Source organism: Engystomops pustulosus, chromosome 10 (assembly GCF_040894005.1).
Source record: "Engystomops pustulosus chromosome 10, aEngPut4.maternal, whole genome shotgun sequence".
Classification (NCBI taxonomy): domain Eukaryota; kingdom Metazoa; phylum Chordata; class Amphibia; order Anura; family Leptodactylidae; genus Engystomops; species Engystomops pustulosus.
In genome coordinates, this window is record NC_092420.1 from 34,215,614 (window position 1) to 34,242,164 (window position 26,551).

The 26,551-nt window shown below is 37.8% G+C and overlaps 1 protein-coding gene and 1 long non-coding RNA gene across 3 annotated transcripts in view; one reads left to right on the forward strand and one right to left on the reverse strand.

Moving 5' to 3' along the window:
• Nucleotides 1-7,749, forward strand: part of LOC140104260 (uncharacterized) — a 28,063-nt gene extending 20,314 nt beyond the window's left edge. The window contains exons 2-3 of the long non-coding RNA XR_011850283.1: nucleotides 4,476-4,565; nucleotides 7,638-7,749. This is a non-coding gene — a long non-coding RNA (uncharacterized lncRNA). The remainder of the gene's footprint in view (nucleotides 1-4,475; nucleotides 4,566-7,637) is intronic.
• The window catches only part of CACNA1I (calcium voltage-gated channel subunit alpha1 I), a 510,641-nt gene that overhangs the window by 176,504 nt on the left and 307,586 nt on the right, over nucleotides 1-26,551 (reverse strand). For both annotated transcript variants that reach the window (XM_072127725.1, XM_072127724.1), the window contains exon 6: nucleotides 4,838-4,997. In XM_072127725.1, the coding sequence (XP_071983826.1) occupies nucleotides 4,838-4,997 (160 nt within the window). The remainder of the gene's footprint in view (nucleotides 1-4,837; nucleotides 4,998-26,551) is intronic.

Below are 26,551 nucleotides of genomic sequence, written 5' to 3' on the forward strand. Positions count from 1 at the left end.
CCCACTTCCCTCTATTAAAATTATTACTTGTTAAATAGAAATAGTGACATTGAAAGATTTTTTTAAAAAGCAGTTAAAGTTTTCATGTTTAAAACTTTATTAAAAAGGTTAGTTTCTGATGACACCTTCACCATTTAAATAAGTTATGATTTTTTTCCATATGCCCACCCCTTGTGAGGGGACTTAAGAAGTATACTGCCTTCTTTTCTTTTTTTTTTTAGTTTACTTTTAATTTTTTTTCAAAAATTATTAAATAATAAGGATTATGATAATGATTTAAAATGATATGGTATTTGTAAAAAGAGCTACCTGCTAAGCTTTCTAAAAACAGAAGCTGTGCTATTTCCATTAAAGTGTCCTGGCCCTTTTTTGTGTTTCAATTTTTTGCTCCTCACTTTCAAAATTCCATCCCCTTTTTATATATACCGGCGTATAAGACGACTTTTGAAGACAGAAAAATCTTCTGTCTTCTCTGGGGTCGTCTTATACGCCGGTAATCGTCTTATACGCCGGTAATGACGGCGTATAAGACGATCGCGGTCGGATCGCGATGCATGGAGAGGGCTCACGGGCTGAGCCCTCTCCATAGCCGGTAAGTCTTTGCTGCATATTGCAGCAAAGGCTTACCGGTAACACCCGCGATCGGTGCTAGCACCGATCGCGGGTGTTTTCACAGCGATGGCTGCCGGCAAAGCTGCCGGCAGCCTCAAAAAGATGCGCATGGGACATACTCACCGCGCCGTCTTCTTTCTTCTGCTAGGCGCCGCCATGTTTTTCCCCGGGGCGGCGCCTAGTATGACTTCAGCAGCGGCGCGTCATACTAGGCGCCTGCCGGGGAAGATCAATGGCGGCGTGGAACACTGAAGACGAGCCGCGCGAACATCGGGGGCCACCGGAGGGTGAGTATATAAGTTTATTTATTTTTTTAATGCTGTGCTGTATACTACTGGGGGCAGTGCTGTATACTACTGGGGGCAGTGCTGTATACTACTGGGGGCAGTGCTGTATACTACTGGGGGCAGTGCTGTATACTACTGGGGGCAGTGCTGTATACTACTGGGGGCAGTGCTGTATACTACTGGGGGCCGTGCTGTATACTACTGGGGGCCGTGCTGTATACTTCTGGGGGCCGTGCTGTATACTACTGGGGGCCGTGCTGTATACTACTGGGGGCAGTGCTGTATACTACTGGGGGCAGTGCTGTATACTACTGGGGGCAGTGCTGTATACTACTGGGGCAGTGCTGTATACTACTGGGGGCCGTGCTGTATACTACTGGAGGCCGTGCTGTATACTACTGGGGGCCGTGCTGTATACTACTGGGGGCCGTGCTGTATACTACTGGGGGCAGTGCTGTATACTACTGGGGGCAGTGCTGTATACTACTGGGGGCAGTGCTGTATACTACTGAGGGCTGTGCTGTATACTACTGGGGGCTGTGCTGTATACTACTGGGGGCTGTGCTGTATACTACTGGGGGCAGTGCTGTATACTACTGGGGGCTGTGCTGTATACTACTGGGGGCTGTGCTGTATACTACTAGGGGCTGTGCTGTATACTACTGGGGGATGTGCTGTATACTACTGGGGGCTGTGCTGTAATGGTAATGTTGTTGTTGTATGCCTTATGTTTATGAGCGACAGTTTTCCTGCTATATACCTGCATGTCATAAGAATTTAAATTAAAAAAAAGGACCATGTTAAATTCAAATCTGTTTTTTTTTAAATTTTTACCGGTGTTTTGTATGCATTGGAAAAGGGGTAGTCTTATACGGCGAATATATCTTAAATTTTTATGAAATTTTTATGAGTTGCGAAAAAAAGTGGTGGTTTGGTCATTTGGGCCACTACGGGGTTCACCAAAGTGAATAACAGTTTTATATTCTTTTTTTTTTCTAGTTTGTAGAGAGACTTTTTTTTCCACAAAATACACGTATAAAATACTTATAACAGTTATACAGTGTTCATCACAACACAGTAAATCAATATGCCATACAATTTTCACCCCTAGCCCACCCCACCCCTTTACTTTATTATAAGACAACATTAATAAGAGGAAAAAAAAGAAACCTCAACAGGGGCCTATCTCCTCCCCCTTCCGATGGAACCCTGCTGGAGCTGGTTAGGAAAAAAAAATTATTATGACTTTTTAGACCTTTTGGGACACAGCAAATATGATTTTTTTTTGTTTTTATATTCTTTTATAGGAGTTCTAGGGAAAGGGTTGGATTTAAACGTTTAGGTGCAGTATTGCAGTAAATGGCAGTTTGGCTAGCGATCTCTAATTGTCTGCCACTGGGAACCAGAGACCAGGCTAAAAGACATGCCTGGGAGTCAAGCATAGATGACCCCGATGACCTCATGATGAGGCGATCAAATCCAAGATTGTGGCATGCATCCCTGCCAAGGGCATTAAAATGGTTAACACCCTGTATGGAGAGGGTTCTGCATGTGAGCACTCACAATACCTGCTTCCGGAAGCTGTGCTGTATTAGGAGGGCACACATTGGGAACGGGTAAAGTACTGTGTTTTCTGCCCCAAGTCCATTAGCTGCACCTGTGGGCTATAAAGGATAGACTCTCCCACACAAAGATGTCCAAGCAAAGACTTCAAGCTTGCTAGAGTTCTGCTAAGGAATATGCTGTGTATTTATGTTCCTGTTGTATCCATCAGCTTGTTTCTTGAACTTCTCCATCTGCCTGTCCTGACTTGTTGCATAAACTTAATTTTGCAAGAACTCTACATGGCCTGACCATGGATTCTCTGCTTGTCCCCCTGTATCAAGCTTCTTTGCCATCTACTCCCCCTGTGCCAGCCAACACCAGCGCCAAGCCAGACTTGTGGTACTGTGGGTCCACAAACTGTTGTCCATTACACTTAGCTTTACTGTAAATATTGGTAGAGCATGCGGAGTGTCATCTCATTGCCATTATCATGCACAGAGTATAAGAAATTTCTCAGGAGCATAATAAGAACAGAGGTTTGAGTATGAACTAAGCTTTACACATATGTTCTTCAGCAGTAAATGAGTAGCTTAAACAAGCTGGTTTCTGATTTGCTTTAATGCCACATTTTGACTGTGGCAAGGGGGCAGGGATTAAATTCTGCATCGGAATCTGCACCACACAATACAGACATGCTGCAGCATCAAAATCCATAGCGAAAATCCATTTCTGCTGAACATTTTGAACACGGCCTCTGGATGGAATTTTAGTCTTTCAGCTACTAAAGAGCAAAAGGATGTGGAAAAACGCAACCTACCCTTATGATAAAAGAAAAGATGTACTGTAGTGTGTTTTATATTTCACTATAAACTTAATTATTGACATTCTGGGAAAAAAAAACATTCCAATGAAATGTACTAAAGACAGACTATGGAAAAAACGGAAATAAAGTTGAAATCATGCCATTACATAAAAATCTCCTAAATTTGTAATTAACATAGATATTTGGTTTTTGAGCCTTTTCTGCATCTTAAATCTTTAGATATGTCTGTGGTTAGTGTTCTTGTGCTGTGCCTGTAGCATGCAATGTGTGTCTTTACTTGACTTTAGAGTAGTTTCGACTAGACAGTGTGTTGCCATGAGTTATCATATTTATCCCTGAGCTCAGATAATGAACACTGATTTCTTAATAGCTTTTATAATCAGCTAGCTGCACCGCACCGGCTGATAGGAAGACAAGTATAGACACAGTTTTCATCCATTAATGATAATAGAGGTAATATTCCCAGAAATAGCTCACTGGAGGCAACATGCACAAACAACTATGGACTACATTTGGGGTTTTCAGTATTAAGGTTTTTATTTTTTTCTTTCCATATCCAGGTATTTAAACTTTTGTAATTAATGGGAAAATGATACAAAATTTTAAATCCTATATATAGACTGTATAGGCAGAAGGCATTTTCAAATTTGCCTCAAAATAAAGTATTTGCCATTTTAGTAAACTGTAGAGATTTACTTTGCAAAATCAGGATTTTTTTTCTCAATTTGTGCCACAGAATTACTGTATATGGCATGTGCCAAATTTATTATGTACCATGCTTTAATAATACTAAGGCTGGGAAAAGTGTTATAAAAATTATAAAAGAAGGAGTTTTATACCCCCACAAAAATACTCGTCTGAACAAATCAAGTGGAGGCATAAGGAAGAGGAAATATATTTAAAAAATAAATGATAAATGTGTCAAAACTTGTGCAGCATAAGATGCATTTCCCACAAGTTAAAGGGCATCTACCACCAGACTGAAGGACTGTATGCAAATGAACCTAAGTGGTTCTAGGATCAATAGGTATTAATGGAGCCTGGAGGCTCCAACAATTCTTCTTTTACCTGGTGGTAGATTTTAACCTGCCAGGTGTCTCAGGTGTCTAGGTAAAAGACATTGATATCTTATCTTTAGGATAGGTCATCAATATTGAATCAGTGGGGGTCCTACACCCCAACTTATCACCTTTATTTTGTTACTGCAGATTAAAGACACAGGCCCATTCACTTTGTGGAACTAAACCAAAACCAGTCAACCTGATGGACAGACATGACATAACAGGAAAGCTTTTAATGTAAGTTTGTGTGTTTGCTATTGTTTCAAGCCCTTAGATTACTGTGGATGACTACATTTACATTATCTCGGTTAATCTTCCTTTATATTGGTGTCCTTCATTCGATAGTTGGAGCACTTTTACTGTGAAATGATAAAAATTCCTCAAGATAAAGTCCTACTTATACTTTAAAGGTGCAAAAGAAATACACTGAATCAGAACAACCTGACCCCACACAAACTCAATTATACAACCATTGTATTATAAAATAATCACAGACTTTATAGACTTACATAGTAAAGTTTTCTTCTAAGAAGCATCGATTACGAAGTAGTCCAGCCCAAAGCTGCACCCCAATGATTCCGAAAATGAAGAAGACAAAAAAACACAGAAGAAGGACATTTCCCAGCATAGGCAATGTATCCAGCAGCAAGTTTACCAGGATCCTCATACCTGAAAAGGAGCACAAGGAAAAAAACAGCAGAAATGGAAGAATAATTGTGAAGGATTATGTAAAAATAGCATGACAAAGACAAAAACAAGAACAGCATGGGGCAAAGGTGACATGAAGGGGAATGAAAGATGCTCACGGCTAGTAAATAGTTTACGTACATAGGGAAAAGGGAACAGAAACAAAAGAATAAACCCGGATGATGGAATGTTGCAGCAAAAACAAAGGTAGTTCCTCCCATCAGAATGCATACAATAAATGTCTCCCATGCATACAACATAAGATGAACAGAGCAGATGAAAAACAATGACTCAATCACAAGACAGATGAGAAAATTGAACACATCCAAGACGCCACAATATGTCTTTAAAGGGGTTCTACACTTTGGATAATCCCTACTTGATAGACCCCTTGACATATTATAATACTGTGTAGAAGAAGTAGTATTCATAAGAGTGCCACAATCTCTTCCAGCAGCTGATCGGTGGGAGTGGTGTCAGATCTGACAATGACCACCTACCCTAAGTTTATTTTTTTCAACCTGGAATGCACTTTTAAGCTTAACAAATTTTTATTGAATAATTATTGAACTCAAGTAGTTGCCGAGTAGTTGGAAAAGCTCTATGTAACTGCTGATTGATAAAGCAATAGGATAAAGATTATGAAGAGAAGTTGTCCTCTATAAACAAATAATTACAGTATTTTTCGGACTACAAGGCGCACCGGAGTATAAGGCGCACCATCAATAAATGCCTGCTAAAACGTCTAGGTTCATATATAAGGCGTACTGGACTATAAGGCTCACCTGATTATAAGGATTAATGACCAGCAGGTGGCAGACCTGTGCACAGTTCAAGGCAGTTGTTGTCTGTAAGTAGGTTATATATATAAGGCGCACTGGACTATAAGGTGCACCTTTGATTTCTGAGAAAATCTAAGGATTTTTTGTGCGCCTTATAGTATGAAAAATACGGTACATAATAATACAGTACATTAAAAATAGGATTTCAATAAATATAATTTGTATACAGTATATGCATTAATCTAACTTAAAGGGGTTTGCCCATGACATTTCTCAAATTTTAATCTCCTAGTGATCTTTACACAAGAAATATAATTTATAACCCTCTTACTCAGTTTTATTGCTGTTTTTGCTCCTATAACTCAGTGATGGTCCAAAGTGTGGGTGGGCACTAGCTGAGCAGATACATGATTCATCTGTGCTATGAGATGCTGTGTGCTGACAATGTGCTTTGAATATCAGTGTTTAATTTAATCTACACTTTTATTTCACTTCTGAACATTCTACTAGTACCATTGAAAAAAGGGATGAGACAGGTCAGAAAGGAGAGATTATTGGATCCATGAGATAGATATTAAACACAATGACACTCTTAGCTCTGCTAACTCAACTATACCACATACAGAGAGTCAGCACTGCCATATACCTCCCTCCTAGATAAAGCTCTTATCTGTCTGTAGCTTGTAGAGGAAGTCTCTGCACACTTCTGCTTGCCAGCGCGAAGTCCCTGTGTTTGAGCTGGTCTCGTAACACAGGGGGAGGCGGCAGGAGGCAGAGAGCAGTGCATCATGCAGACAAGAGAAGTTATTCATGAGAAGACTCCGACCAGAGTCAGAAGATTTAGCCAGCAGTGCACGGATGCCACTATCTTGGCTTTGATTGTATATAAATATAAATACGGTAAACAGCAAAAATCGTAAAAAAAAGTTAGATGTTGTCCAATCCCAAAATCCATCTGTCAAAATATAATTATGGTTATTCACCATTTTGCAACATTTAAAAAATGTAATCAAAAGTTAATCAAAAGGTTTTACAGTCCTCAAAATTGTAGCATTGAAAATATAATCTCAAGTCACAAAAAATGAAACCACACAGCATGTGCACTGATTATTTTAGTACAGGAGGTTTTAATTTTTGTAAATGTATGAAAAGATTGTAAAACCTGGTATCCCCATGATTGTAAATAAAAGAATAATGTAGACATATCATTTGGGGCTCACAGTGAAAGCCTTAAAATCCAAGCCTACAAGAAAATTGTACAAATGCGTTTTTTCACCAATTTGAATGCATTTGGAATTATTTTCCCACTTCCCAGTACACGGCATGGAATATTAAATACTGTCACTATAAAGTATAATTGGTTGTGCAGAGAACAGACCCTCATACAGCTCTTTACATGGACAAAATAAAAAAGTTATAGATTTTTAAAGGCTGAGAGTAAAAAATGAAAATTCAAAAATGAAAAAGGGCCTGGTTGTTAAGGGGTTAAAGAATGATTTCTAAAATGTATTGGACATTTCTGTAACTTTCCATTGCACATAAATAACATAAAATTTCTAAAACTGACTCACCCTTAGTTATCTGCAACATGTATGAAAAGGTTTACAGTGTAATTCAGATTTCATAATGATTTTTACTAAATTGACATATGTGATTCCCTGTTTAAAAACAAGAGAACAATGCCTATTTTTTGTCGTTTGTACATTTTTCTTTTTTAAGCTCCTTGTCAGAAATCTACCTTAGAGTCAACAGTGAAATGGGCAGAGTATAACCTTTTCCTGTCTTTGCCCTAAAGCTTAGTTATAAACTGATTTCACTTTCTATGTTTTCTCCCATATAGTAACTCCAGTGAGCAGTATCTTGGAGAGAAGAGATTGGGTGTGAAGGGTTGCTGCAAAGGAGTCTATAACATAGCTTGAGGTGCAAAGAGTGAAAAAGAGTTCTGAAGAATCACAGTGGGATGAATGGATGAATAAATACATCAGTATACATCAGTATATGAGGAAATATGATGTCTAAGGTGCTATATCTTTTTGGTCTTAGACCAAAGACTGTCACTGATATTTCTTATATTATGATATAGTGATTCCTCATAAATCTAATTACTTTAGCTGGGTTCACAGTCATAAACTACCTATTTTACAGCACCTACATGGAAATAAGACAAAATTATTAAAAAAAAAAATCTATTGTTTTTTCCTTCCTCGTTAAATGAAAATACATGGATATAACTACTAACAATGGGACTGTAGGTCCTGATATCATCTAATTGGACCATTTTCTTGCTAATGTACAGTTTAGGGAACCAAAAGAATGAAAACAAAGGCAGGAGGAGAGTGCAATGTCCTTAGAGCAGGGGCAGGACATATTTGTCATGGTGGTCAGATAAGAGCAAAAGGAAGATAAGGAAGGCATAAGGAGGAAAAGATAAAATATGAGGGGAGCAAAAAATAAAAGGACAAACAAGTCCTTTATGCAAAATGTGTGTGGTAGAAGGTCATCCGTATGAAGGAAAGAACAATTAGTGGCACAGACTGTGATATTTACCACTGGGTCCAACAAGGAAATCCTGGTCTAAAGTAGTCCAGGGGCATGGTCAAATGTGTCAGAAGTGCCAAAATGGAGGTCCAAGTTTTTCAACAGCCCAGGACCTATGATCTATTTAACCCACACTGTCCCACATTATAGTAACTTATATCACATTGCAGTAGTTTGGTATCTGGAGCTGTTGTTACAAATTTTATGCAATTGGGCTTTGTGCCGATCTTGTAATTTACCATGTAATATAACCCTGGATGCCGCAGTAGGAAAATAAAAACACAAATAAAACTAATAAGAAAGATCAAACACAGCAACCTATAATAATGGATATAAATGTTTGTTCTGCTAACACATTTTAAGTGACTATGATTTATAGGTAACTCTGAGCAACGGGGAGCTGTTTGTTTTAGTGAGGACTCTAAAACATGGAATGTTTTGCTGGTCCTGCTTGTTCTAGAAGTTTATTAAGGGCAAGGAAACGAATTAGGGCATAGATAAGAGTTGTGGTTAGAATATTGTATAAGGCAGCTAAGCAAATTGACACATCGATATATAGGAGATAGGATTAATTCTGACTTAACGCATTGCTGTAGTAAAGTAGCTATTTATCATTGGAAAATTATGTTTAAATAGTTATTCCAGGTTTAACAAATTGATGACCATGCAGGATTTCCCAGAATTGGGATTGGTTACGATTTCATCATATTTTAATTTATATGTATTAATTGTAATATCATAACCTTTGAGCCTTCTAGATAAAGATTAGAGCAAGAGAGAGCTTATCACATGTAGTTCATATGGCTAAACTTCATTAACATTTCAAGGGTGATAAACAGTTGTCTGTTATTTAGCGAAACAATAGATGGTAGTTCCTTTAGTCAATGAACTTTCCGGTTGTGAGAAAATGCTCCTAGAAGCAGTGAATTCCATGATTTTCTATCAATCATCTGAAGAATCTCTTGGAAGTTACTAGAAGCCAAACATAATGCACCAATGGGAATTGGCCAAGTAGCCTGTTGGTCCTTTCTGGATCATCTAAACAAATACATATATATAGAGAGAGAGGGTTTCAAGCTCTAAAGGAGAGAGAAGAAGGAAGGAAAAGGGACAGGATGAAAGGAGGACAGAAGGATAACATCAGGAGTATGCCAGAAAGACCAAACAAGAGGCTTTAGAACAAAAAGGTTTTCTTGCTGAGCATCTTGTTTCATGCAGGATCCAATAAGGAGAGGTATAAATGTAACTTTATCTGCGAGGGACAAAGGCTCGAACAGGTTATTGAACCTCAAAGAATATTTATAATAATATTCTTAAAACCAATCTTTTGGATTGTTGATGAATTTTAGATTCATGAGACCTGCCAACCCCTCCATTTACCTGCCACAGTGTCTGACAATTGGTTGCCTGCCACCAATTGCCTGTTTCACAGATCAGTGACGTAAAATTCATTCATGACATTACCACAGTCCATCTCAATCCCATTTGAGAGAATATGGTGGAGCTGTAGTACCAAGTGCTTGGTAATACCACTTTGATCAGTTGAGCATCATGGCCCCTTCATTTCAAGGATCGTAGACAACTACTTTAACTACAATATTTGTAAAATTTAGAGGGTAGAAAGTGATCATGTATTATCCGCACTGTCCCTATAGTGTATGAGTTATTACGAGAATACATTTCATTCATTCACTACGTTGGTAAACAGATGGTTACGTTTCCAAATGTCATTAATCTGGCAACTTTCTTTGTGCAGAAATGGGCTCAATAATTTTTGATTCTGCTTTAGAGCTCAAACTCTGTTGTCTTACAATCCACCAGAAGGATAATGTTTAGTGTTACTATCATATGAAAAGCTCTTGTCTGTTTAATGTCGGGGACTTTCTAATTTACTAATTAGGATTTTAGAAACTGGTAATTATCTAACAATGGGAGGGGGATAGAAAGAAGAACTAATTGGAATTCTGCAAGTCTTTTTGAGCCATTGGATGATCTACAATTTTTATTTATATCACCAGAAATTGCTTAAATCTCTATATTATATCCAAAGGCTGGAATTGCCCGTTATAACAACAGGACTGGAAATATGATGTATATGATTTACACCACCACAATGTTTTCAATCCATCTCTTCCAGTATATATTATTAAGAAAAGCAAGTTAATAATTTGTCGACTGTATATAGTATCCTAATACAATCCATTAAAAGGTAGCATAACCTGCACTAAATCAATATTCTCAAGGATTTGCAGCAGCGCTGGACGTTCTTCCTTATTGTACATTCCCAACTTTGAGTACAGAGAGCAGAAGAAGATTAATTGGCATTCATGAATAAGAATCACGAAGCGCTGGCAATGAGCCATCTCGTTGCCCAAATCATCAGTATTATCACATAAAGACTTTTTATGAACTTACTCTTAGTCTGTGAAGTCTCTATCATTCAGCCCGAGTCTGACAGAAAGAGGGCTAGTCATTCCAAGAAGTAACAGCTTCATACATAAGAAGAAATTCTTTCTAATCAAGGTCAGAATTAAATAATGTAAAATGTGGTCTATTGGCTGCGGAATAGTAATTTAACTTTGCCTCAGCTACTGATACACTCCTTTCAATCTATTAATTTTATTAGATCCTCTCTATAATTTGTATTACCCTTGAGTCATGACCACAACGAGACAATCATAAATTAGATCATGCTATAGGGAGGGCAAAAATCATAAAGAAAATTTCCAAGACTTCAACAAGTACATTTCCAGAAGCTCCCTGATTTCAAAGCTAGAGCAATAGTACTGTTTTTTGTAATATGTGTGTATAAGTGTGGGGGGCAGGATATTAGGTAATTTACCAATATACATCTATTAAAAGCGCTATACTGCTTTCTTGATATGTACGCCTCCTGTTTTTTTACCTCAACGGCCAGATATTCCTGTCCATGAAATGGCCGCAGATAGAGGTTCATGTGATCTCGAACTGTCCATGACCAATCATGAAAATAAGATTAAGGTCCTTGCAGGGAGGTTTCTGGATAGTTAGAGGTAAAAGACACTTTACATATCAAGAAAGTGGTGCAGAACATTTAATAAATATATATTGCTAAATTACCTAATATTCTGCTCTCAACACTTACAGAAACATTCCAAAAACATGAGGTAAAGTGGCCAACCCCTTTAAGTGATCTGGTCCTACGAGACCAGAAGTAAAGATGTCACAGACAGTTTGCTCATAATGTCTGTGTCTGTGTTTATTTCAGATAAGATAGGTAAAATGGGTAAAGGGTGGAAGGGTTAAAAGGAGTTTTCAAGCACCCATGGTGTTGGGGCCAGTGTAAACAAAATGAAAATACATACTAACATTGCTCTAGTTCCAATACTTCCAGTTTTGTGCCTGTTTCTGACTGGAAGTTCCAGGCAGGTTATGAGACCCGCTTCCTCCATTGAGTTGGCCTCCTCAAACACAGGACGTTAATTCTGTTTTCTTGGGGACTTCACTTTCTGAATGAAGGAGGACTAAGAAGTACCAATTCAACATGGGAGAAGGGAGCTATAATCATAGAAAACCCATTTAAAGTAATGTCTGTAAATGGTCATCATGTTTAAAGCTGCCATATTGGATCAAGGATATTTTAATTAATTAATTTAATTTTGCAATTTTTGCAAAAAAGACGAGAATTGCTGCAATCAAATATACAATGGGGCACATTTACTAAAAAAAGTCGGAAACTTCACTAAAAGTGTTTTTTTGGGACTGAGAGCTAGCACCCCCCCTAATTTGTGTCGCATGGAGGCAACCGCAGCTTCCCCACAAAAGGGTCGCGTGTGGCACAATAGCAGTGGAATGTGTTGTCCATGGTGCTGAGCACAGATCTGAAGGAATTGGAACCCATTGCTAGGAAATTGCATGAGAATCTATGGAGGATCTGTGTTGATAACTTTTCAACCATTTGAGATATTGCAAACCTTTGATATAGTGTACTACATAACCACCCCCCCTACATCTTTTCAATGGATGGGCTGGTCCTCTGATTAATCTTCCATTCAGTATGTGTTTATGTAGAAGTCGTGTCATTTTGTAGAGTAATGCCATCCTTGTTCAACGTATTTGAAAATATGAACCCATGCTGTAAATCTATAGAGCTAAATATTGTGCATTTATTCACAGACATATATTCCAGGATGGCGGCATAAGGAGGTGTATTTTATGTACAGTCCTCACTTGCAATGCATGGAGTGTTAAATGATCTGTTACCAGCAGATTGTGCTTCACAGCATATGTTTAATAAAGCTGTATATGTAACAAGAAATTAATGATATAATAGCCAGATCGGAGCCTCGGCTCTACCCACTCACTTTTTAAATATACACTTTTATGTGGATGAAATCCTCTAATAAGCTTTTCCGTACTTTCTAAATAATGCATAACTTTTTGTTTTATATTACAAACAGCCTGAAAATATGCACAGGAAAGTCTTTCTTTTTTTCTTACTACAGAATTATTGCATAGCTTTTCTGATAAATAACAAGTTTACTTTGTTTTCCATTAAAGAGGTCTTCCCAACTAAGTTTTCTGTGGGACATCCTGTAGATACTTCGTAAATGTCTAGTCTACACTGGTCCAACCTCTAAAAGTGGGTGTCAGCAACCTTCATATACAGCCTACAGTTTAACACATAAAGACGTCTCTCTATGCTCATTTCAAAGGAAAACAGAAAGAATATAGAAAAAAACAGTGCATATATATGTGCAGAATATCTGGAAAACAATGGGGCTTATTTACTAAGGGTCCCGCGGACGCATTTCCGTCGGGTTTTCCCACTTTTTGGTGGATCGTGCCACCAGGACAGGGATTAAGAAGGACATTGTGTCGCAACATGATAGAATTTTGGCGCAATGATGCACTTATATGCACTGGGAAGAAGAAGGTGAACTCCGGCGGACCTGAGCGGGGAGCGACACATGCAGGATTTCGGGCGCATGCTTGTAGTGAATCGCAGCACAATCCATGTTTGTTGGACATTCAGTATTGGGGATCACGACGTGGACAGGTAAGTAAATGTGCCCCAATATGTATGCTGTACGTAGAAATACAGGTTTAGGTGTGTGCTCACTTTCTATTGGTTTTCAGAATGTCACAACCACACTTAAGGTATTGTTTATACTGTTTATCCGGGGCAGCCAGCAAAGGCCCCACTTCCCGAAGTCTTGACTTGGGGGCAGGTAGTTAATGGTGCAAATCCATGTATTGCAACTTTAATAGAAAAATATCTACTTCTAGGAGCTTCTCTGTTTTAAAAAATAACTTTTTCTTAGTATAAGACAGTAGTCATCTAAACAAAGCTTAACTATATGCTTATTTTTCCATTCTATTTTTAATTTCACCAAGAATAATATTAAGTACAATAAAAACATTTTTTTTTATTTCACCAAGTACAATATTATATGCAATGGCGATGCTATATACACGGCTAGCTACCAGAAAAGGCCAATAAGTTTTATGAAAGATCAGCAGTTCAGAAAAATAGCTGTTTTGCCACATAACCCTGAATCATGAGTTTGTCGGCATGGCTTTACTTTCCTGTTATGCAGTCAGTCTCCCTGCTAAGCCCTTGGCTGCCAGAGCAAATCCTTTTCTTCTGTGATAACAAGCAAATCAGTGGAGACTGAAAGATTAAATTGAAACTGATAGAGATGGACAGAAAAAAGAAAGACAAGACAAGAACGAGAGTCGGGAAGGGACAAGTAAGGAGATGAAGGAAAGCAAAGGTTTGAGAAACGTGCTATATAGAAGATACAGGAAATTATGACTTATACGAGAAAAACTTATTCTGGAAAGGAATGAAACGGTAAAATCAAAGATGGGAGTTATGGAGAAAGACATTCACTATATTGGTTTTCTTCATGAAGGGGTTGTCCGACAAATAGTAAATATAGGAAAACATTAGACAAATAAGGAATCTGTGCCAACTATCTTTGTCATATGTATGGGACAGGTAGAGCAGCTGTCGGACAGGTGGTGGTGGGAGCACTGTATGCCACCTGTCTAGTAACATCTGTCAGATTGAAAGGGATTCTGTACCCTGATGTTCTGTGTACATGGAGCTTGCTAGCTAATTAAATCTCTAAAGTTGATTACCCTATTATGATTTGGGCACCATCCTGTAGGCATCATTCGAAAGTAATACAGCAAAAGTTTGAACTAGTTGGGTCGTTGAAAGAATGAACCAGTGTTAATGTAGAAGGTCATTCCTGCTTCATGTGACATCAACATTTCTGCTCTGTAACTTGTTACTCTAGTCAGGTTACATAGTCTACCAGGAATTTATAAAGTCCATCTCCGGTCTTATCATTGGTTCAAGTCAATTCCAATTTCCAATACAGCAAATGCTAAATTATTACAAAGTACTGTACGGACAACATATATATATTTTTTTTAAGTATTAAAATGTAAATTAACCTCTTGCTGCTTTGTGCCATACTAGTGATTCTGGCTAATAGCAGTCGATTTTTTCGATTTGTAAGCCATGAGGCCGTGTGAATTTTGAAAATGGCATATTTTTTAAAAAATTCATAATTTAAAAAAAAAATGAATAAATATATGCAACACTTATCAGCCGAATTTTACTACTAAAATGAAGTACAGCATGTGCCACTAAAAAAATCGCTTTGATTTTAAAAGTGTTCAAAACTTAACCATATAAAGCGAAGCATGTCAGAATATGAAAAATAAGGCTTAGCCCTAAGCTATAAATTGGCTATGTCCTGAAGGGGATACTTTTCAATCGAGAAATTGACCACACTAGAATGCCATCACCTTTGGTTTATACTGGGAACAGATGTTATCCAAAGATTGTTATCCATTGTACTTTTTGTGGTTTTCATTAAGTTCGGAATCTAATGCCCAGGCCTTCCAAAGTTTTCAACATTGCTGTTTTAGTGACCCTTTGCAAAATGCGATTTTGCCAAAAAAATACAACTTATTCAGAGATGCCCATCCACATAAGAGCAAAGTTGTTAAACCTTCTGATTTAGGCAAGACTGGTCAACTATCTAATGTATTGGTGTTTGGGCATATTGCACCACTATTACAGGAGACTGGCAGCGGTCTAGTCTCCTTCTTATTGAAACATCTGAGAACTGAATGTGCCTGGTTATAAAGAAGATGGGTGAATAGATATTTCAGATGAATGGACAGCTATCGAATGTGTTTACCCGCCTTCAGTCGTCTCTTGATATAAGTGGCAGCTACTTGAAAAAGCAACTCATAAGATCAGGACTGGTCCCCCCTTCCATATTGGCTGCACCATTGTCTGCCTACACCTCGTCACTGGATCTCTTGGCCGTGTCCATTGTGCACCAAAATATTTATCTTCTTATTAATAACAATCCATCTGTATTGAACTTTAATCAGCATTGGCATGCTGATGGAGAAGGTGATTTCACCTACAAGGTCACATGTGCTGTTTATGTGTAACCGGACAACTCACTAGTTCTCTATCATTATCTAAATATTTTTGTGCTCTGTTGATCTCAAACTTGTTAGATCTCTTCCAACTTCCCTGTTTGTTTTGTGGAAGGCAAAAGCAGCTGAAGTGTTTTATTCAGATACAATATAACAATCACTGTGTATGGCAGCTTTTGACATTTTGTAAAATACATGTTTAGTCTCTGTGCAACAATCCATAAAGTACTGGTCACACTTCATGAAAATAAAGGGCAAAAATAAACTTGATAAAAATGTCAGTATTGTTGAAAATGTTTAATTAAGCATCACCGTTACAAAGACTGACACCTATACTTATTCATTCATATGCCTAACTACACTACTAGACATTCTATTACGTTTTGGCTATGGTGGGTGTACAGCTGTCTCAAGTAATAGATTTTGAGAAGCACTTACTTTCTCCACCACTGTATTTTTATTCAAATCATATTGCGTACAAAATTTTAGTCTAATATAAAAAACATTTGCCTTTTCTTTGTCCAACTATAGTGCAAGATTGTGTAAAAATAATTGAAATACTCTTACTAGCCAGCAGTCCCCATTCAGGGATCGGTCATCATTGTAGCCAATGTCTAGTATCAGTACATACTAATTCTATGGCATATCATTAACTAACCACAACAGTAATAAAACGGTTTAAGTTGGACAATTCCTTTAAAGGTTAGCCCTCATGAACATTGATTTTTCACAGTGGGTGAGCTTAGAAAGCAGTAATCAATAAATCACATTATGTTGAGATTTATCAACTGGTGTTCATCAGTTTTGTGGTGGCAACAGTTTTCAAAAACAGTCACATTGTGGTTTTTGGAACTCTTGCTGTAAAAAAAATATTGTACAGGAAATTAAACGCCACTTAGACATAAGAGCAGATTGTAACAACTGTAGTAAACTACCGCAGTGTGCAAGGCCAGGTTTAAAAAGTTGCAATGCCACTCCAGTCCCTATCTATAGTATGTGAAGAAATTATGAACTGGAAACTGGGACACACCAAAAAACACACCCATGTTTGTATTTCTTATATCCCAAGTAGCCTTCTTGGTTATACATGAATAACATGCCCAAGTCCATGGGCGGACATGTGAGGCTGGCGTCCCATTTTGTACTTTTGATATGCACATTTTTATATTCATTTTGTGAGTGTATTGTATTTGAATAAATTATAAAGCTATCCATACGCGTATTTCTCCCAGTAATTCATCACCAGGAATACAGGCAATTAAGGAAGAGTAAAAACTCAATGGTGTTGGTCTAAATGGTGGCCTATTTTTTATCAGGGGGTCTGTGGAGTTGTGCTGATCATCGACAGGAGATACAAAGTATCAAACAACGGTTGCTGGTGGACATTGGATCAGAGAAGACATATAGAAAATCTTTGGAGCTCCGGTCAGAGTAAAAAAAAACAACTATTTTTCTCTTTTATTATTTTATGGAGTGGGGAGCACTGTTGGGGATATTTCATTAACGGGGGATTACTTCTGGGGATCTTGTGTTGAGTGGGCTCAGCTGGGAAAATTGTATTGGGTAGGGGGCTTTGCTGGGGACATTTCGTTGTGTGGGGGGAGCAATGCTGGGGATGTTTCATTGGAGGGAGCACTGCTGGGGACGTTGCATTAGGGGTCTCTGCTGCTGACATTTCAGTGAAAAGCCCAAAGACAAGGGGATTTTTGGGGGGAAAACAGGGGTAATCAAGACATTAGAGGGCTACAGAAAAAGGTGCACTAGAGTGTGGAAAAAAAAAATTTTCAATGACCATGGTAACAGGGTTACCCAGACCCACTCTCTAGAAAAAATTTTTTTAGGTGCAGCTGCTCCCCAGATACAAAAAGGTTGGGGAACACTGAGCTAAAGGAAGCTGCACGATCACATTTACAATCACTAAGTTTTGCACAGCTGCTCCCTGTGACTCATGGAACGTCATGGATTAGGATTTGAGTCTAAATTTTTACCACACACTTTACAAAATACACTTATTAACCACTATCTACAGGACCCATTGTCTGGAGGCTACTGTGGCATGTGGCAAGAAACGAATCACAACTCAGCTTCTAGCAATAAATCACAGTTCTTTTTTGCCACATGTCATTAATATGAGCTCAGATGCCTACAGCTCTGCCTGCGACTGGAGTATCAATGTGATTGAGGTAATATGTGAGGTGATATGAGGTAATATGAGATAAATATTCTCAATTCTGATGCTTATATAAACTGTGATTCTCAAGTCACATCCAGAGCTGCAGTCTTATCCTTGCCATTATATACTTCTGTCACATCCAGAGCTGCCATCATCTATCTATCAGATGACTGCAGCTCTTGATGTGACTGAAATATCAATCTGCCATTATCATTCTTAGTAGCTTATGTGTGAGGTAATATGTTTTCAATTTTGACAGAATTTGTTCAATTGATTCTTTTCAAGAGTTGGAACTGCCAAAAACATGTTTGTCTTTGCACTAGAAGGAAAAAACGAAAAATGTTGTTTATCAAAAGGATCTTGAATAGTGAGTTGCAGATAAAGTACTATTACCTGGAAAGTTATTTTGTGTTGTTGCATGTAAGATTTGAAATGCTTCTATTATAGTTTGATTTTTCATGATAAAATATCTGTCTTTGATATGTGATATATGTGCAATATATGTTTTTGTTAAGCCATTCGATTTTGTTATAGCTAAGAGCAGTTATTTACTATCCTGGGCAATGCCAGGGGCTACAGCTAGTCTTTAACCCCTTAACGCTCTGCGCCGTAGCTCTACGGCGCAGAGGTATAAGGGATGTATGAAGACGGCTCACGGGCTGAGTCCTCTTCATACAGAGGTGGGGGTTTTTGCATTTTGCACAAAACCCCCACCGCTAATAACCGCGGTCGGTGCTTGCACCGATCGCGGCTATTAACCCCCTAAACGCCGCCGGCAAAGTCGCCGGTGGCGTTTAAAAGACGGCGGCGCGCGGGAGCCGCCACCTTTTTTTCGATCGCCACGCTCCCGAACGTCATCAGGGGGCGGCGATCGGTTGCCATGGTAGCCTCGTGTCTTCTTTTGACACGAGGCTATCTGGCAGCTGCATATTCGTTACAATGAGCCAGTGGCTCATTGTAATGAATGTGCTGCAAAAATGCCATATATTGCAATACAGAAGTATTGCAGTATATGGTAGCAGCGATCTGACCATCTAGGGTTAATGTACCCTAGATGGTCTAAAAGATGTTGAAAAAAAAAAGAAAAAAAAAAGTTTAAAAAAGAAAAAAAATTAATAAAATATTAAAAGTTCAAATCACCCCCCTTTCCCTAGAACGGATATAAAACATAACAAACAGTAAAAATCACAGACATATTAGGTATCGCCGCGTCCCAAAATGCCCGATCTATCAAAATATAAAAACGGTTACGGCCGGCGGTGACCTCCGAGGCGGGAAATTGCGCCCAAATGTCCGAAATGCGACTTTTACACAACATAAAAAATGAAATAAAAAATGATCAAAATGTCGCACAGACCTCAAAATGGTAGCAATGAAAACGTCGCCTCATTTCGCAAAAAATGACCCCTCACACATCTCCGTGCGCCAAAGTATGAAAAAGTTATTAGCGTCAGAAGATGGCAAAAATTTTTTTTTCTTTTTTGTACACATTCGTTTAATTTTGAAAATGTATTAAAACACAATAAAACCTGTATAAATTTGGTATCACCGCGATCGCACCAAACCAAAGAATAAAGTAGGCGTGTTATTTGGAGCGAAGAGTGAAAGTCGTAAAAACTGAGCCCACAAGAATGTGACGCACGTGCGGTTTTTTTTCAATTTTTCCACATTTGGAATTTTTTTTCAGCTTCGCAGTACACGGCATGTTAAAATAAATAACATTATGGGAAAGTAAAATTTGTTACGCACAAAATAAGCCCTCACACAGGTCTGTACACGGAAAAATTTATGGATTTTTGAAGTTGGAGAGCGAGAAATGAGGCGAAAAACCCTCCGTCCTTAAGGGGTTAATAAGAGGTGCATAGATCTTGTTTATATATGTACTACATTTTGATAAAGCCTTCTATAATCTAGAATGGGAGCTGAGATGCAATAACACAGCCTTACCACTACCCTATGAATGGAGCTCCTTTATATCACTTGGAACAGACGGAATAAGCGGATGATAAGGTGGCCTAGGAGGTCATCACTCTACAGTAAGAATAAAAAAATTCTTCTTGCACAAATTAAAATAATATTCATTGTTCATTGTATTCAATCATTTGAAATAAATTTACCAACTGTAAATAATGTTTAAAATGAACGCCATGTTCAAAACTAGTCCATTTTTTACATATTTGTAACTATTTTGTATCAATAATTTATTAAAACTAAAGTAAAGATACCGTCACAGAGTAGACACAAATTGAACCTACCTCAACAAACATAAATCCAGTATATTTAGTTCTATAAAGGCTAAAATGTCACAGACTGCCTAATGGCATCAAACATAAGAAAATAAAGAGACACGACAGAGAATATATGCATTGATGTGAGCTTTAAAGAGTTTACCTCAGTGCTTATAATTGACCAAAGGAAGGAACAAAAAGAGCATCAACTGAGGGAATCTGACATGAATTATAAAGATATCCTATCAGTCAGTTCCTTGCAATGCCGTTGCCACAAGCACTTTTCATTAGCGTCTGACAGCAAGAGTATTCACTCATGTTGACAAACCTCCTGCAGCGTCCCAAGCTGTGTCAGGTTTATCCTTTTTTTTCCTGTTTATTTTCGGAAGAGTAAACTTGGCCTCTTTTTCTAATGGTAACAAGTTTAGAGGAAGTACAAACTCTTTGAAATGGTTTTCTCTGATCTTTTCCTCAGGGATTTCCAGCAAACACTTAGATCAAAAACTAAGAGGGAATAATGCTTTGATGAGTACCCACCAGTGTTTACAGAAGGATATCAGAGTTTGTCGGAGTAACTTGTATGGCCTAGTGATGGATCTAAATCTATTAAGAGCTTAATACTGATACTAGATGAGAGTTGTTGTTTAGTCAGTGGTGTTAAAGGAAACAATTATTGTCCTCTGCTAAAAATCTTATGTCTCTTTACAGATGTCCGTGTCCTAAAGGAGCTCGTAAGTCAGGTTCTTCACCGCACATTCGGACGGTTCCTCCCTTATTCTTTACAAATAGTTTCATAATAAACTTTCAAATACTTATACTTACCTCTGCCCTTGTCTATGCTCTAGAGAGGCTCCTCCCATCACCACCATCCTCTGTTGGCTGCAGCCAGAAGCTGTAATGGGTACTAAACATTCATGCAAAACTCTGCTAATCCTTTTGTATATCAACAAATGTTGACAATGACAGAAGGAACTGCACAAGGAGGTAAGAACCAATTTAAAAAATTTTTTTCCCCACCTGGGGCCTAAAGTAAAAAAAAAAAAATCCTTTAAGATGTTACAATATGATATTAAATTGGTTTTATGAGAAAATGGAGCACTTAACTGAGAAAGATGTTGAAAAAGGTTGGAACATCTTAAAACCCAGAAACCAAAGAGCTGTGTGATGGCTTGTTTTCTGCTTAACAAATTGAATGGAGCTGTGGGGGGACTCATTTTGTGCGACTTTTGATGATGTTGCTACTATTTTTAGTACTAAATGATCTTTTGATCAGTTTTTATAGAATTTTTTATATTTTTTCAAAATGGCAAAAAAGTGGCAAAAAAAGTTATTATTTTTTGATAGATTGGGCATTTTTGGATGCAGCGATACCTAATGTGTTTATGATTTTTACTGTTTATTTATATTTCCAGGGAAAGGGGGTGATTTGAGTTTTTATGTTTTTTTATTATAATTTTTTTTTCAGACCTCCCGAGGGTACTTTAACCCTAAGTTGTCTGATCAATCCTACCATATACTGCCATACTACAGTATGGCAGTATATGGGGATTTTCCACCTCATTCATTAAAATGTGCAAATTGAACATTGTAATGAATAGTTATAACGAAGACCCGAAGCTGTCATGGCAACCAATCACTGCTCCATGATAACGTCATGGGGAGCAAAAATCGCCCATGTGCTGCTATCTTTTTGAAGCCACCGACAGCTTTGCTGGCAGGGACCAGTGGGATTACACTCGCGATCGGTGCTAGAACCAATTGCTAGTGTTACTGGTAAGTCTTTGCTGCAGCATGCAGCAAAGACTTACCAGCTATGGAGAGGGCTCACCCCGTGACTAATTTATGAACATATCAAAGGTGAATAATGCCATGAGATAAATATCTAGTCCTAAAAGGTGTGAGAAATATTACTGAATTTTATGTTTTTGCACATACTACCATTTTATTTATAAACCAAGTGCACTAAAAGGAGCAAGAAACCTAACAAATATTATTATATATTGAAAGAGTGCTGCCAGTGGCTTTCAAGTAAAATTAGTAGATATGCAAATGTTACTGGAAGTTCTCAGAGCCAGAAATGATTGACATAAACAAAACATGTTCTGTTATAAAGCATAGAAAAAATATTGCATTTTAACAATTAACCTATTATCTTTTAAATATTCTAATATCCAAGACGGAACTAAAACTACGAAACACTAAATGTAGGTTACTATGTACAAAGCAAGCTTTCAGTTTTCAAATAATAATAAGTACATTATCGTGTGTAGGTCCTACATGCAAAATCATTTGTGTATCTGGTCTTAAAAGGCTTTTCCAATCTAACAATATTGACAAATTCTAAAGAGATGTCATAAATCTGGTATTCTACGGATCATGGAAAATACAATGGGAGTTGGGACAGGGATAAGCAAAAAATAAAACCTAAATAAATAACTTATAAGATCTACTTACCCAGCTTTTGCTCCCTGTTCCAGCTTTGGTGCAATCTTCAGTTCCCTGACACTATTCACAGGGCTAGAAGTTTTGCAAAACATGGCCCAAGAGTTGCGGCCAATCAGTGGCCTTAGTGGGACCTGATGACATATGATAACTGGCATCATTTGGGTCCCGGAGGCTCCTGATTGGTTCTGTAACCCCTAATAGTTCCAACCCAACCTCCAGTGCCGGACAAGCAAAGACCAACATGATGCTGGAAAAGGGAGCCAGTGCAGGTTTAGTAGAGGGCTTTCCCTTACCCTTCTTCTTCAATATAGGACTGCTATAAATCCATTATCCAGTGATCCCTATAGCTAAGCCATTCTTAGTTAAAAGTAATTTGGAAGAAGCAGAACAACTCAATTTTCTATGTGGCTGAATCATTATTTTACTTCTGATAAGCTTATTCATATAATCAGGAGCTAATCTACAGTAACCCGATCTGACCACTACACAGAGAATGGCGCTGTTCACTCCCAGGTCCATTCTCTGTGTATAATCTACTGAGACTAGCTGACAGCTGGGGAATGATGGATGTTGTACCCCACTAATCGGATAATAAGCACCTACAATATTCATATTTTAGTCCAGAAAACACCTGTGATATAATGTTAGGTCATAAATCGTCATAAATTGTCATAAATTGTCATAAATCTTTAAGTGGTACATAGTGCTATTGTCACGATTGAGGAAATACTAGACATACAATTACAGTATGTAGAAGATGTTATGAATTCATGGCTATACTAACAGAGACAAATGCTTCAGGGTGATTAATTCTAGTGACTAAACGGCAGATTAAAGCAGTGAAGAGCTTTTTATGTTCGTGCGGAACCACACGTAAGCAATCAAACTCCAGATGATACCTTTACATTGTGCTAATTAAATATGTATAAGACAGGATATTCAAGAGAAACTCACTTTACATGGTCAGATGCCTTCAAAGTGTGAAACATTGCCGTGTAGGTTTAATTAAAGGCAAAATTATAAAATGAAGGTATAAGAAAAAGTGAGGCGGGCATACATCGTGAGAGCAGTGGTGCTAGAAGGACCATGACCTAGCAAAGTTAGCAAATTTAATGGAGGATTGAGAGGAACGAGGTGCCCCGAGTATTCCAGGAAACTAGTAGGTGTTAGAAGAATGACATGTAATCAGATAATGGATGAGAGAAATTGAATGAAATTACAAAACCTGCAAAACTATCTAAGCCTAGCATATAACAATACTTAATAATAATAATAATAATAGCTCCTTTATTTATATAGCACACAGATTCCGCAGGAATGCACAGAACTTGCCAAATTGGTCCCTTTTCCCATGGGACTCACAATCTAATCTACCAGTATGTTTCTGGAGTGTGGGAGATAAACGGAAGACCCAGAGGAAACCCACGCAAACACAGAGAGAACATACAAACTCTTTGCAGATGTTGACCTGGATGGGATTTGAACCCAGGATCCCAGCGCTGCAAGGCTGTAGTGCTAACAACTTTAGCTCAACTTTTCCTATTTAAGCTATTCCACAACATGTAACTAAAAAGAAATTGATATCCTAATTGAAAATATCTTTTTCTAGTAAACCAAAATTATCACCAGATCAAATACAGATTAAGTATTTAGTTTGCCCCCAGTTGTGCAAGTTCTCCCTGTAATTGACATCAACTATAAGAGACAACATGTGAAAACAAATCCAGAAAATCACATTGTCTGATTTTTAAAGAAATTGGCAAATTATGATGGAAAATAAGTATTTGGTCACCTAAAAATAAGTTAGATTTCTGGCTCTCAGAGACTTGTAACTTTTTCTTTAAGATGCTCCTCTGTCTTTCATTCATTACCTGTAGTAATTACTGCTGTAATCGGTATATAAGACACCAGCTCTGTTACAGAATTAGTGAATCAATATAAATGTTATATGAAGGTTACATTAAAGGGGTTTTCCCACCAATCAAGTCAGGTCCTATCCACAGGATAGGGGGGCTTGGGGGGATGATACAAATTGATATTGCTGGGTGACCTAACAAACACCCTGATTGTTTTTCATGTATATGTTGTATGTGTATATATCACAATATATATAACTATATGACCAATCAGGACAGACCACATTATAGTCTATGGCTGCAATGTGGATAAGAGGGTCATTATTGGGTCGCCAATAAGGTAGGAACACCAGGAACTAAGAAGCCGTGTCACATAGCTGTGTAGAAGGAAGACGGCTGGATGGTACATATGATCATATCATTAGAGCTTTAATATTCTGTAAAATTATTTTAAATGTTTTTGTGTGATTTTATATGTTTAGTGTAGTGTAGTCTATACATTGTTGGGGTTTATGTCTGTTATTTCAATGTAATGCATGCTAGTTTAAAACATTATAAGGAGACATATAAGTGTTTACCCTGTGATCTAAGATGACGTGACATTGTTTTTGGAGCTCATTGATGCAGTTCTGAATTCTTGAAAGCCCTTTAGAGCTGTAGGTATCCACATGTTCTAACATATGAATACAGCCATCTATAAAATAGGGTAATAGTCCACATCCTCAAACAGTCACACTCAAAACTCCAGTATGTTGAAGACCAAAGAGACGTCAAAGGACACTACTACCCTGTTAAAACACACACCTCAGCCCTGTAATTAAATATATGCCCATCCCTTTTTAGCTGCTACCTCCAAGTAGTATTGCACAAGGTGCTATCATCAATGTTCAAGCAGTGAAGCGGTGTAACCCAAATATCACCAGCACAGTAGCACTCATACCATTGTGCCCACCACTAAGACTTCTTTTTTTATAACTATGCACACTATAGATAACAATTCATACATTGGTTTTTGACATGAGGTGGAATAAACTTGGCTAGGTAATATAAAGTGTAACACATTTATAAGCTATTATCATTAAAAGACTGGATATCTAGTCATCATTGTCTACTAATTACACAGGATGAACAAAATCTTAGAGATTTCCTCTTAAACTGATATTACTTTGTGGTGGTGTGGTAAAATGCATACTGTCAGGGCAAAGTGAAGTCCTTTAACCCCTTAACGCTGAAGCCACTTTTCACCTTCCTGACACTGGCCATTTTTTCAAATCTGCCCTGTGTCACTATAAGTGGTTATAACTTTGGAAGGCTTTAACATCTCCAAGTGATTTTAAAATTGTTTTCTCGTGACACTTTGTACTTCATGTTAGTTTAAAAATTTTGGTGGTATGTTTTGCATTTATTTATGAGAAAATCAGATATTTGGTGAAAATTTGGAAAAATTCTTGATTTTCGAACTTCAAAATGTTCTACTTTTTCCATACATAGTCATAACCGCAAAAAAACTTAATAACTAACATTCACCAAATGTCTCCTTTGTACCTCCGTGGTTTTTTATGCATACTCTTATTTTTGTAGGATGTTATGGGCCTTTGAACGTTAGGTGCAATTTTTCACATTTTCCTAAAAAACGCAAAATCCTGCTATTGAGGGACCTGCTCAGGTTTGAAATCACTTTGAGAGGCCTAAATAAAAGTAAAACCCCATAAATTACTCCATTATAGAAACTACACCCCTCACCGTACGTGAAACAACTTTTATGAAGTTTGTTAACCCTTTAATTGTTTTACAGGGCTTGAAACAAAATCGGATGCAATTTTGAAAATAATTTTTTTTTGGCTAATTGAATGTGTTTTTCATAAAATGTACAAATTCTCTGTGGATAAAATACCAAAACGCTCCACAAAGTTTGTTACCCAATCCCTCCCGCGTATAACAATCCCCCATATGTGGTGGTAACCTGCTGTATGGGCACACGCCAGGGCATCGAAGGGAAGCTGCACCATTCAGAGCAGATTATGCATTGTCCCTTTTTATTGGCTATAGAATCTTTATTTTT